We start from the raw sequence: 14,711 nt of genomic DNA, 5'->3' as shown, positions 1-14,711 counted from the left end.
TGCCTTTTGTATCTATGTTTCTTTTTCTATATCTGCCTCTGTGTCCTTCAACCCCAGTCGGCCTCGGCAGATGGCCGCTCACACTGAGCCTGGTTCTGGTTGAGGTTTCTTCCTGTTAAAAGGGAGTTTTTCCTCTCCACTGTCGCTACAAGCATGCTTAGTGTGAGGAATTGCCTGAGACCATTCTAGCTCCATAGAATACACACTAGAGCGGGTTAAAGTTTACGCTGTGCTGACCTGACAGGTTCAGCAGATGGGCTCCTATTCACATCACCACAAAGAAGACACACTAGCCGGAAAAGTGAAAGCACTTAAATATGTAAACAACTGGTGTTTATTTGTGTGAGAGGAGGAAACACAACTGGGTGCACTGGAGAAACTGCCTCAAGTGCACACTAGAGCTATTGTGATTGTTGATACTTACATACAAAGGAGCTTGCTGGGGATTGAGTTTCATGTCCCTGGACACTGGAAAGAAAAGAGCAAATTACAGGTAAATTAATGTGGAATAATTGTCCAGAATCTGCTTTAAAGCAAAAGGAATTCTAAAAGTATAAAAATGAAATCTGATATAAACACAATAATCCTCATTTTAACAACAAAAAAAAAAAATCAGCCTTCTCTGGTTAATTTGTTCTAAATTTCAGCTTGACGTCAATGCCATCCTAAATGCCAAGGAAAGCTTTGCAGCAAAGCTCTTAGAAAATGTATCCTTTCAAACGAAAGACATAAATTCAATGCATTTATTCAAAAAGCAATATGATTCAGACACTTTAACATTAGTCATCCAGGTTTGTTTGCTTCCTGCTATTTAGACATTCCTTTGAAAGTGGCCAGTTGATTGCTGCAGAATGCACATTGCAGACATAGTTTGCATGAGTAAGATATGAAGTAATGTTTACCTTCCTCCCAATAACTTATTTATTTCACCAAACCTTATTTTTATTCTACAGTTTAATTTTAAGAACATCATGAAATGCATCCCACCACAGTGACACCATGTCCCAATGACAACAATCTTCATAGATGTTGATGAGTCAGTATGACTCAAACTTATCTGCTCTCCGTAGCAGTAAAGTCCCCAGTTAGAGGAAAGAGAAGTGGGATGTTTTTTTAAGAAAAATAAAAAAAAATTTTCATTGCTTTCACTGCTGCAAAAACAACATGTCATTTTATTCTCTCACTCCTGTTTTGGGGTTTCTCACTGCTTGTTCTAATCACAACTTCTGAGCAGAACACACCACGGCCATTTCTCAATATGTGTACTTGTGCGTTTTTGTGTAATCATTAAACGTCATCAGCCTCAGCCCTAGTACTGTTCCAATTCCCAAGAACCCAACGGAGAACGGGCAAAGTCCCCGGATGTTGTTCTTGTCCCTCCCTCTTTACCCAGCATGCATCAGAGCAGACTTTTCCATTCTTGAGATTGACAGCTGTCCCAGCATGCACTGCGCTTACAGAGCTCAGAGTATGAAGATAAATGTTTTCTTTTCTATTGCTGTTCTTCAATAAAAGTACGTTTTAAGATAATTTGAGGCGGGAATATTATAGTTTTAAGAGTCACTATATGGCCCATTTACTGATTTAGTGTGTAATTAAAAAAAACAAAACCGAAGTTGAGAGGACGCGGCAACCAGCGGACCTCCAAGGCTAACCGCTGGCTCTGATGGCGATATTTTTGCTTTATTTGGCAAAATGTTCATTTGATTTGTGTTTTTCTGACTGTGTTCATTATTATTCCCCAACTAAATGAAAAAAAGTCATAATTTATTATTATCTAGAGACTATTAATAGCAGGAGGTGAAATGCAGCTCCAGACGAGCTGAGCGTGTGGTGACATCATCAGTACGTTTCTGTTCCGGTTGACCCAGATTTAAGCTGCGTGCTCCCGTTCTCACCAAGTCCAGACTTTCCTGGGTTCTTTTCAAGAGCATACTTGGCGAGAACACGAGTCCCTACTCTTGTTCTTGTGAATATAGAAACTGCCCATGAAAATATCTCCATCATAGCGTGACAGCGCCCTCTATAGGCTAAAGCAATCATAGGCTAGGCTTAGCACTTCTAATCAGAAGAAACAGGTGGTAGAACGTAGACTGCAATCAAATCAATATAAAAGTTTAACAGAAAAGTTTAAAAAGTCAGAGATTTCTTTGTAACTCTTGTCTATTCTGTTATGCAGTCAAAACACAACACCCAGAAATCCACAAGATAGTATGAGAACTGTCCTGCTAACCTGACATTATCAACATTTTACTGCTTGCAGCAAATATATTCAGCAGCAGAGAAGACCTCGCTTCTAATATAATGTGACGCTGCGCATAATTCAACAGACCTGTTCCCAGTCTTATCAGATTTTACGCTCACACTTCAGTAACTTCTCATCTCATGATGTCAAGACATCGGATGGACCAGAGTGGTTCAGATGCATTTCAATCAGGGGAAGATTGTAGTTTTACCAAAATGTGACAAAGTTTCCGCCAATGTCCGATACAGAACGAGGAAAGTTTAATCTGCAGGAGCAAAATTCACAGCAGATGTGAGATAAATACAACAGAAGGTGTAAAACGATCATCTAACCGGGAGAGACTTAGAAGTATAGAAAGATAAGATCACCAAAAACTGACAGGCAGCTACAAAATGCTGCAGCAGTACATTTGGTTACCTGATAAGTGGATGATGGGAAAATATTATCAAATAACCTGAAATTTAACTTTATATTTAGGACTTTTTCCCCCTACAGTCAAATGTTACACAGAATGCATTACAGAGATGGAAAAAAAAAATTTAAATGAAAGGATATAATACAGAAACAATTAACTAAGGGTAGTACACAAAAAGCATTATTAACTTGAAAAAAAACAATAGTTTAATATAGTACCCCCTATAATAACTGCTCATTTTAAGACAGGGGTGTCAAACTGGTTCCAGAAAGGGCCGTGTGGCTGCAGGTCTTCTTTCCAACCAAGCAATAGCACACCAGACTCCATTCATCTCATCAACTGAGTCCAATCTTAACATGATGACTTGATGAGATGAATGGAGTCTGGTGTGCTATTGCTTGGTTGGAAAGAAAACCTGCAGCCACATGGGTTTTGTGTGGTTGCAGTTTTAAGACAAAGTTTTAAGACAAAGACATCAAAACCACTTCAGTTCAAAGCCAAAACTGATGAGATGTATTTTAGGCTACATTCACTGCCGGCTTAATTCCGATTTCCCTCTGAAATCCGATTGTTTTAGCTCGGGTCGCTCATCAGACTTCTGTTCGAATGGCTGAGGACACCAAAGCAACCTGCTTACACAGAAGGAAAATGTATGCCTCATACAGCAGTACACTGTTTATGGAAGAAATAAACAATGCAACTGTCACTAGACGTGAATAATAAAGCTAGTTTAAAAGAAAAAAAACTTTAGAAAAACATGATGTTGGATGGTGATGTCTCTGCGTTAATATTAAACTACTGAGTGATGAGAGCCAACAGCACAACAACAGTCTCTGATGAAGCAGACAAAGACTGCTGCTGCAGAGAAGTCTGTGTAGACATTACATGAAGATCCCTGTCAATGACATTAAATGCCCCATTTACCCTCTGGAGCCAATCCGTGCTGAGTTCGGACCGAGCTTGGTTCTTACAACCATTTACACATCACGCTACTACGGTTCCTCGCCTCCTATCAGCGGTCCATGATACTACAGCTCTCAAGGCGGGAATTACGCAAAAATGGTTACGCCCATAACATTCAGGAACTTTTGTGCCTAGATAGCGTCCTCTGCCCAAATTTCGGCATCATCCCAGGCCACACCACGCGCTTCTGACACCATTTATTGTTAACCCTTTAAAGCCCGATCCAAGAATAAAACAAAACAGAAAATTACTTCTTTTTTGGTTTGAATTCCTTATTTGCCCTTTTAACAAAAATATGTAAAAAGAAAAAACAGAAATACGTTTTTGATATTATTGATTTATTACTATGCGATAAGTCAAGATATTTTTTGTGTAGTCTTCTACTGGCTGTTATCAGGTATATCTGATTGTGTACAATAGGCTTTTGAGCAAAGTTTTTACCATTAAGTTATGCAAAAGGTGTCAGATGCAAAATATTTCAGAAACCGTATGCATCAAATATGATACATTTGGCATCATAGGGTTAATAAGCTGAGAAGAAGTTGGTGTTGTAAACAGGTAAAGGGATCTATGAATGACAAAGCTGAACACGCCGGAAAACCCGCAAAATGAGTCAGCTGACTGTAAATAGTAGATGCTGCGGTCTGCTGATGCACTTTGTTATCAGAGAACTGAGCCATAGATGAACCGTGACGAGTCCTACTGTTGAACTAGTACTAGATTTAACATGGTTCAGTTGTGTGTGGCACTGTCCAGTTCAGTTATTTTCCATTTACACTCAACAGTTATTTCGGTTACCGAGCTCAGACCGTTCTCGTTCACCAAACAGGAAATAAGCATAGTGTAGATCGGACGTAGATTTGACCAACCAGGCCTCCTTTCTGTGGCACTGTCTGCGGTCACCTACAATTTTGGAGAGGTGCACCAGAGTGTCTGCGGAGGGGGGCGGGGACGTCTTTGCGTTCACCGCAACACACGCCGAAGACCTAGTTTCGAAGTATAAATCAGCCTTTTCAGTCCTGGGATCACTTGGCTGGATTAAGCAGCCCATGTTCGATTTTTCTACTCCCCAAGCTGAAGGTCAGAGGTAGTGGGTGTGTAATTACATAAAAAAAACAAAAGGTTTTACAGCTATATATTTGAAGACAAATGGATTGGAACCCTTTCAGCTGAATTCTCCTGAAGAGATCTTGGCGAGCTCGCATTCATGGAAGAGTCAAGGATCTGTTCCACTCCGAGCCCCCGTGTTCTCCTCTGTTATTTGCAGAGACAATTTTCTTTTGTTTGCTGTTCCCTGGCACTAAAACAAGCCCTTGCTTCTGGCCTCGGTGGTTAGCGGTGCATTAATCACATCAACCCCACAGCGGGGGAGGCGGCGACAAAAGGCCGGGACCTAATGAGTTCAGCAGAGAGAGAGAGCTGTGGGAGAGTCAATGCTGGAGTCAACAGAGCATCAAAGCATAACACAGCCCAGCAATCTCACTTTCTGGAGCCCAGTCCAAACATTTTTCCAATTTTCTGCTAAACATACAGGCCTGAGCTCACATTAGGCGGATCAAGTAAGGGGATAATCAGCAGCTCTAATAATACTCTGGAGTCTAATCCTCTTGCCTTAAGTGCACTGGGCCAGGGACCAGCTCCCTCACTACCACGCCACATATTGACTTATAAGACGCCTGTTCTCTTATTCTTTTAACATTTCAGTATTGTCTGCTGCTACTCCAGTGCTTGTTATTTTTATTTTGACAGCATCTTAGAGACCTGTGTGATCTAGCTTGCAGCACATTGGGAAAATATTAACAAGACGCACTGTCACATTCGCAGCATTCACTGCAGAGAACGGAGCAGATAACATTTAGCCACCTGAGGACAGCTCCCGTGTCCTTTATCAACCCGCTCTTGTTTTACATTCTCGGCACATTCGCACCTGGCAGCTGCTCACAACAGCTCAGGCTGCCGGTGTAATGGCCGTTTCTTCACAGTTGTTCAGGGAGAAGAAAGACCTGGTGACACCCGGATACAAAAGCTGTGAATCCTTTTTAAGTCTTCTTCTTTCCCCCTTAGGTCAACCAGAGTTAATACTGTTTGTTTGCTGTATTGAACTGTTACAGCATTTATCTCTTAAATTCCAGTTTCTGAGGCAGTATTTGTGTAAATCCAACACTAACCTATTATATAATAATTTAAAAAATTATCATAAACTAAATGCCCAACTACCTGATCTGAAGGACATTATAAATGACATTTTTCCCAACTTGTGACATACTGATATATGTGGATGCAAGTACATTGGAGTACAAGCAAAAAATATATCTGCATGCAAATTAAGACAAACCACTGTTTGCATTCCCTTCTACATCTAGTTAAAATGCATGATGGTTTTTGCACATATTGTTCTGCTCTCTCAGGTTTTTCTCATAGTAGCTTTGCCTCGACTGTTCCTGTTTGGATGTGGCGCCATCCTGAAAGGAGGTATCAGCTGTGCTGCTGCCATCAACACCTTTGTTTTTAGATGTTGGAGCTGTTCCTGTTTTTCAGTGTAGTCCTGTTTCTCTGACTGTCACTGGCTGGATGTGCTCTCTTCATCCTTTTACAGCTGCTTTTTGTATCTCTGCTTCTGTCTCCTTGAACCCCAGTCGGCCTCAGCAGATGGCCGCTCACACTGAGCCTGGTTCTGATGGAGGTTTCTTCCTCTTCAAAGGGAGTTTTTCCTCTCCGCTGTCGCTACAAGCATGCTTTGTGTGAGGGATTGCATGCAGGTCAATGAGTCGATGCAATCAGCTGGTTTTCCTTAGATAGAAAACTTTGAATTAATCTGACTGGATGATCTGGTGAACTGTTAAGTGCCTTGAGATGACGTGTGTTGTGAATTGGCGCTATAGAAATCAAAGTGAATACTACTGGCAGCGTTCTGGGAGATTTAGGCAGAGGAAAGATTCTCGATCTCTCATAGCCAAACTAAGCAAATTTAGGAGGAGGGCCGACCTATGTCATACATCCCAAGTTCCAAAAACTCATTTCACCCCCTGCATCCGCCATGTATCCTGCTTTCCCTGCGTCATTTTTCAAACATCAGAACATTGATTATCTTGGCCCATGTTTTTTTAAAAATAAATAATTACCAAAAAAAATTTTGCCCGCTTGCTCTCACATTTTGTTTGGTGCCCTTTTGTGCCCCTGTATAGTACTGGGTCAGATGACCCCCCTGGCCGCACCGTGCCCCATACATACACACTCCATCATTCTTCACCTTCACTAGACATGGAGACAAAAATGAGGTGACTGTAAAAGAATAAACTGAAACTTATTGGCTTATTCTTCTGACTGATTCAATCAGCTCTCTGATCAACCTGGATCGCTGGTTGAACAGAGCATCGCTTTGGACAGATACGCTGCACAGGTTTCACCAGCAACCTCCTCTCCACATCCTCGCTCTCTTATTGTGTCTGCACAATCGCAGCAGTTCTAAACCGCACATGATGCATGAATTATTGTACTGCCTGCCCGCTCTCACTCGCATTTAAAAACAACACCTCCCATAGTGTAAAATCCGGGATAATTTATCCGACTCGCAGGCATCAGTGAACAATTATCGATATCAGGGAGACTCCCGGAACTTCTGGGAGACTTGGGATGTCTGCTATGTTAAAAGCTTACAATTTAAATTTGTACTTTTGCCCCCTTTATTTAAAATATGTATAAAAAACAATTATCGATCAGGACTTATATGAAAGGCTTATATCATAATATAGTATCCAGTCACATCATACAGCCAAAAATGCTTGTTAAACTACTTGAATGGTCTCTCTCATCGGGTCTCCATTTATCATAGTGTTTTTTCAGAATAAATTGCTGCATTTACTAGCACTAGGTGTTACTAATGCAGATGCTTCTATGGACCAGAAATTCTCAGATCTTAGTTTTGATGCATTTAATAATTTGAGGGAAACAAATCAATGTTTACATATTTCACCTGAAGTCATTGATGAAACCCAGTCGGGAGAAAATTGATTATTTCTGATCTCTAGTAGACAGATTGGTGCATGTCCAGTTAGAAACCTGCAAGATGAGTGGATTTTTACAGTCAGTGGAACAACATTTCATCTGGTTTTACTATTAGGGAATATTTTCATGAGCAAAAATGTTTTTGTTGCCACATTTTAGGTGACTGAATTGTCACATTATGAGTTTAGGACCACTTAAAAACAAGTGCGCTACTCCAAACAGAGGATAAACATCTGCCTGTTCTTGTCTTTTCATTGCTCCTTCTGAGGCTTTATTTCCTCATACAATAAAAGGAAACTGACTCAGAGCTACTTTATTCTAAGTAGATATAATTGCTCCACTGGTTTTTCAGGATGCATTACACCATTCCACAGTTAGACCGTAGTTCCCCAGCTTCCTGCTGGGTGTGCCTATTGAGCTAAACTTCCCGGTCTCTCTGAAGTACCAAAGATAACCCTTGTAACCAAGCTGGCACATTTGCATTTTTCTCCTCGACCTTTTATTTAATGGCTTTCCTGGAATTGCACGAGGTGTGATTATTAGAGACGATGTCCATATAAAGCTGTTACGCTTGGACCTCCAACGTAACTTCAAATTGCTTTAAAAAAGCTTTAACAGAATAGATCAAATCCTTCTGGTTTTCTCATGTGAGCAGATGCTTGGAGAACAATGGGCTGGGAGCTAACAGTGCGCAAAGACAATCCATCTACGTCCTGAAGATTTCTACAAAGTTGATAAGACCAACACAACTGAACATATGTTGTAGGTTTAGTCCTAGGCTGTCATGGGTGACGGCTCAAAGTTACACATGCAAATGGCATATTTCCGTGAACAGACTTTCAGTGATGAAACTGTATTTAAAAAGGTTATTTACAGTTGGCACAGGGCGCATAGTGTCAGAGGAGGCTTCACTTCATGCAGCTCAGAGCCTCATTGCCTAATGCAGCATGCGGGTGTTGATTAAATCCTCATTATTCCAACGGAAAGGTGTCACTCAAAAGCTGGAGATGCTGGTTACATTTTTATATCTCGATTATTAATTGGAAGAGCAGGCGCACCTGCATGCCAAATGAGTAAATGTACACTGAAGTGGATTAAAAGGTTTTCCCAAACAACACAGAAACTAACAATCCCTGCGTTTTGGGGAGGTTCGGGTAGCATTTGTCCGTATAGCTGCTGGCATTAATTGAATCCACTGGGATTGTGCTGCAGCAAAATATAGGTAATGCAAGCTGTACAAGCAAAACTAATCACTAAAGATTTTAAAGTGTTAAATGTAAGTTTTAAAATATCACTTTAAGTTTAAAACATCAATAAAATCCGGTTACGCAGCTATTAATCTATCACACACAATTTGCTATCTCATGGGATCATAATAATAGGCTGTTCTAAACTATTAAATAACATAAGAAAAACATAACATTTTAATTGAGAAAAAAGTTATCTAAAATGACTTGAATTATGAGCACAAGGAATCGGTTCAAACAGGTTCTAATCTTTCAACTTTTCAGGAGTCTTAAGTTTTTATTTCTTGTTTCGATTAGGGGTGTAATAATAATCCTTTTGTATCGACGCATCGATCCAACAGCCGACGATCCGATGCATCGACACGTCCGCAAGAGAATCGATTCATGTGTTTTTATTCCTCTCGTCTATTTTTTTTTATCCATTTGCTCCTGGACATAATTCTGACTTCCGTGCTGCGGTGGCGCTAAACCTATTTTGCCCTCCTACCTCACTTCCTTTAGCCACTACCTTCTTTCTGCTTGCAGTATTTTTTTTATGCAAGGCCTTTCAGAATCTATAACACAGAGGCATGATTATTTTTCAGTAAACAAGGTTTTAATAGGCCTAGGTGGAGTACAACTTTGCCGCTTCTGTTATTTGCTGTCGTTTCTCAAATAAAATGCATAACGATATTACAGCTGTCATTTACTTATTTCAAATTTGAACCATTGTCTTGCCTGTAAGGTTAAAAAAAATTTAACCAATTAATCTAATTGTATAGTGGTGTATTCTTGAGTATCGAAAATAATCGAATCATTGGGTCAGGAAATTGATACTGAATGGAATCACCATGATGGGTGTGATTTACAGTCCTAGTTTCGATGCCCAGTCCAGTGACTGGGAGAAGAAGTTGCAGAATACGAATGAAGAAGAATGCACCAGTGTGTGTGCAACATCTGCTTGTGTGGCAGCATTCAAAAGTGCAATCTAACGTTGATTAAAGACATGACCAGTGGCTATGTGCAACACTGGCTAAAGGATTATATCATAAAAAGGACGGCCAGAATGATTAAACACCCCCGGACTGTGCCAGTGCCTCGTCTTTGACCTGCTACCCTAATGTTGTGCTAAGGTAGATTCCCTGAGGAAATCTGTTCCCGCTGCATTCTGAACATGTATCTTCCACATGAAGTGGGGTGGCCTTCCTTTTTTAAAATTATGTTTTAATCCTTTATAGGGCTTTCAGTTAAATACTTTGAAAATCAACATTTCTAGCCAATAGTATTATTGGAATCCAGGACAACACTTTATTACCTTTGTAATGTTCAAAAACTATGGATATTTTGATGGCATTTTTTTAGTTTGTAAACCACAATAGAATTGTTTTGTTGACTTGGTTTCTTTTTTTTTTTCTTTTCGCTTTTTTTTTTTTTTTTTTTTTCTTTGTTTGTTTTTTTTTTTCCTTACTTTCTTTTCGGTAATATATCATTCAAGGGCTCATCTGATTGGTCAAATGCCAAAATAAGATGTACAGCCATGTAGCAGCATCTTTGCTGAATGGCTGGATATAGATCTTGTGCTTCTAGATCTCACTGAGGGACAGGGAGGGGGGCTCCATTTGTAAGGAGTATGCATGTGATCAAAAACGGTAACATGCCCTATAAAGGGTTAAGATGTACACGCCTCATTTCCTAAATATAATGAAAATCATATATTTTTAAGCATCTTTTTTTATTTATTTATTTTATTTATTTTATTTTTTTTTTGGAACTATGTATTTACACAATAAAACCTATTAATTATAATCTTTTCACCTGCTCCTTTCTGCCTGACTCTACCTGACTCTCATGGTTTGGTTAGAGCCATTAATGCCAATGACCTCCTGAAGGGCAATGTGTTTTTGGGGTTCAGGCAGTTCTCATCCTGAATGCCATTACAAAAAGGAGCAGCTATGGTTCTTTTAACGGGAGCCGTCTGGAATGTCCTCCATGCTCTTGAGGCTGTGCTGCCGCACACAGCACACCTTCTGGCAGAGGCACACATGGCCGTGTCGTTACTAAAGGTGGACTCCCTATGCAACCTCTGTAGGGCTCAGGTATTCCCTCATGTCACCACTAATGAAGCTGACCTTGGTCAGATTCAAAAGTACTGAAAACAGGGAAAAATGAAACTGAAATATGCATTTAAGCTTAGATGATGTTACAGGTGCACAATACCTAGCAGAATTACATTATTTGGGTTGGGCTCTGCTTCTTTATATTCAGAGATAAATTATTAAAAAAAAAAAAGTCACACAAAATGACAGCAACGATCCAGACAGGGTGAGGCAGTCCATTTCTAATAGCCAATGTCCACAACTGTCTCTTTCATTCGAAGGACAGAGAGCGCCTTGATTCAGTATTAATAAAAACGTTTCAGAATGCTTGTTGAATATCTGTTCAACTACTGTAGTGCCATAGATGAGCTTCCTCCATGCAGCTCAGTGGGTGTGACAGAACATCTGGTCCAACAGTTCCTCTAATGCTAGGCAGCAGATCGAGGCAGCAAAAACGTGCACGCTACTTCATTTTTGATTCTTGTTTGAGTTGAGTTTTGACACGCGGCTGAAGCATCTTTGCTGCTCTGTCTGTGCGGTCCAAAAGTGGGTCTGATGCGCCCTGGGCGGCGCTACCCTATCCTTTCTTTGCCTGTAACAATGGCAGCTATATTTGCTGTGATTAGTGGGTTAAAAAGTATTTTTAATATGTTTTTAAGTGAGAAAGTCACCTGAAAACTTCATCTGTGCAGTCAGGTAATCCAGATTACCTCCCTGCATTCAAATATTGTTTCTGTCAGAGCAACTCAGACCCCCATACACCAGCGGAGCTTTGTCTCTAGGAACTCCGTTCAACAGCTGCCACTGGTCCCGGTCGCCTCTTTGTAGTTTTCCACTAATGTTCACAACGCCTGGAAAGCGTTTTCATTTATGTAATCCAAACTGCAGGCAACAGAATATTAAAATCGAACATATTTTACCTGCAGGTACTTTAATAAATGTTAAACGCCAGACATTAATAAACTGTTTTAGAGTGATCACAGTGATCTGCATGACAGACTGTCTCAGCAGCAAAAGTTCAATTTTTCCAACTTCTGAAGTGCATTGCGTGGCTCAGATGCGTCAGCCATTGACTTTGCATGTAAACTAGCTGCTTCTGCTGGTTTAGGTGTGAACGTAGAATAAGGGAGCAATCCAGAGGACTTTTAAAATAGATGTGCATGTGTGCGCCGATTCCTGTTTTAGGAAACTGCAAAAAGTAAAGGGGTGAACAAGTGCAAAACAATAGGCTGCTAGAAGATATTCTGCTGCGGTGGACATTATCTGGACTTTGATGTCAGGTTACAGCCTGCTTGTAAGATAATATCTTCTGAAACTGAAAAGAAAACCTCTGGAGCTGATCTTTCTACAGCCACAAGAAAGAGAGAATACAACAAGTGTATGTCCCAGATTAGTTGATACTTAAGACAAGAAAAGGCACTGCTGGATATGAATCGCAAAACAATTGGCCAAAAGTATGCCAAAGTATTCTATTAAACACGCTTCTTTATCTTAAGCATCCTGGTTTTAAAGCAGGCAGGAAAAGAACAGTGAAGGGGGAAAAATATAAAAAAAATCAACCCTTTTTTAAGCCATTCTTTGGTAATAGAAGAACCTTGAGAAATAATATCCCTAAAAGTCCCCCTACGGCTACCCAACACCTGCTTACAGAGATTACACAAACCATTAACTCCATCTAAAACAGTGGAAGCAGCCAGCTTTCAGCCAAGCTTCTTATGGGTCTCCATTATGGCACAATCCGCCACTCTAACGCAGTTTTCTCTTCTTCCTCTATTGCAAAAAGCAACAAAGACACAACCACGCTCAAGCGCTTGGAACTGACAAATGGCTCAATAAATCAAGAGAAAAAAGGATTTCGGTGGAAGAGAGGTAATATGGAGCGGGTTCTGTCTGTCACAGTTCACTGAGCTATCAAAACAAACCGTTACAGCCATGTGACTTCAGCATGAATGGGACAATGAACTGGATTATCTTCACAACTCATTAATCCGGCTGTCTCCTGACCCTCCTCTATAATCAGCTGAGGATTCCCCATCATCGCCACATGGGCAGAACGCTCAACCTTATTTTTTCTTTTTTATGGAAATATGTTGCTACAAGGAGAGAAGGAGAAAAAACTGGTCTTTTATCTCATTTTTAATTAAGCAATGTCAGCTAGAGTCCAAAAAAAGGACACTGCAAAATTTATATGAGATTATGATAATCACAAATAGTACAACTGTAAAAGTATAATCAATAACATCCTGGTAGTATCACTGAACAGCGGATGAACCGGCCTGGACTCTACAGAAAAAGAAAAAAAAATACTTTCACAAATATTTCATGAATCCTTTGAGAGACGTTTGAACATCTTCAAATTATCCAGATTTTTATTAATAAAATGCCAGAAGGTTGTAATAAAGTTCAAAAAGTTATTGAGAACACTGGAGACACGAGGATTCAAACTGCAAACAGCTTTGGGGAATAAAGGTATTATCATTCGACATTTAAGCCAACTGTTCAAGCCCCGCAGTAAACCCATGCCTCGGTCCTAAACTATCCCGGCGGATTTATTTTTCCAACCATGAAGTGAAGATTGTGCAGAAAGCAGAGGTTATTATTTAAACCTAACGCTCAGGAAGGGAGAGAAGGAGCTCTGCAAAAGCTCCCCGACCATTTCTGTAAAGGGTTGCTGAGAGAAATGTTTGATGATGGAGGGATATCAGAATCTCGCCACATGCTAACGAGGCACCTGTAGTCATTTAAAGAAAGCACAAAGAGTTTTGGGAAGAAAGAACAGTTCTAAGAAGCAGAACAGATCCTTCAGATAAAATAGGACTTAGCCTTCAAGCTTGACGAGCACAACAGGAAATGTGGAAATTCATGGAAGTGTTTATTAGCCACAGAGCTTGGTGCTGCCGTCTTTCTAGGTCAGATACCTCCCCGCTGGCCACTAATTAACTTGAGGAATGTCAATGCAGATCTGTGTTATTGGGACAACAGCTACCTGTGGCTTACGGCTCAAGAAGCTCTCAGAGTTTAGTTGTGCAGCTTTTACACACGTGCAAAAAGAGGAACTGAAACCTAAAATAGATTTTAAGGAGACACCCAACACCCTGGCAAGGAGGACAGCACTTCTATCTACAGGAAGGTCAGGTCAGAATGTGTCCTCCACCTGTGCAGGTATGAGTCCTTCAATAAATATTAACTACATTACAACACCCCCAAAGAAATACCTGCTTCTGTCAAATAATGCCCTTTTTTCTATCTTGAGGCCCAGGCTTGATTTTTAAGACCCCAGCTCTAAAAGATATGAAGAAGCCAGCAAGAAAAAGCTCCAAAGCTTAACTAGATGGGGTATTTTTCAGTCCAAAAAACAGCATCTTCATTGATGAAATGTTTAATTCATTAATAGCTGGATTTATCAACCAAATATATATTATCTGATTTTATGAAACTTGCTAGTCGTAAAACTAATGCCCCGTGAAACACGTTCCCATCCATGTGGAACATAAGGTGCAAATGAATTAACAGGAACTTCAAGGAGAACTAAAACACTGAGAGGTGAAAACTGTTCAACAATCAAGAACTGAAAGTTCTATAGAAAGAAAAACATGTCAAAAGAAAACTAAAGTGAAAAGTTTATGTTCAGGTAAATAATTGTGTGAGTGGCATTGGGTAGAGCTCACTTCAAAATTCATCAAATCATATTTTGAGATCTGGGGCTGAAAAAATTAATTTGATTAATAGTGATTAAAAGATTATTGTCAACTAATTTAGTA

The 14,711-nt window shown here is 40.1% G+C and overlaps 1 protein-coding gene across 2 annotated transcripts in view; it reads right to left on the bottom strand.

Annotated features, from left to right (window-relative positions):
- Positions 1–14,711, bottom strand: part of LOC107102500 (A-kinase anchor protein 13-like) — a 126,638-nt gene that overhangs the window by 90,768 nt on the left and 21,159 nt on the right. For both annotated transcript variants that reach the window (XM_015401828.1, XM_015401829.1), the window contains exon 2: positions 425–468. In XM_015401828.1, the coding sequence (XP_015257314.1) occupies positions 425–457 (33 nt within the window). In that variant the 5' untranslated portion in view covers positions 458–468. The remainder of the gene's footprint in view (positions 1–424; positions 469–14,711) is intronic.

This window comes from Cyprinodon variegatus, unplaced genomic scaffold, assembly GCF_000732505.1.
Source record: "Cyprinodon variegatus isolate N-32 unplaced genomic scaffold, C_variegatus-1.0 Scaffold1264, whole genome shotgun sequence".
Classification (NCBI taxonomy): Eukaryota; Metazoa; Chordata; class Actinopteri; order Cyprinodontiformes; family Cyprinodontidae; genus Cyprinodon; species Cyprinodon variegatus.
The sequence above is the reverse complement of the archived record's forward strand: the minus strand, read 5'-3'. Positions and strand labels throughout refer to the sequence as shown.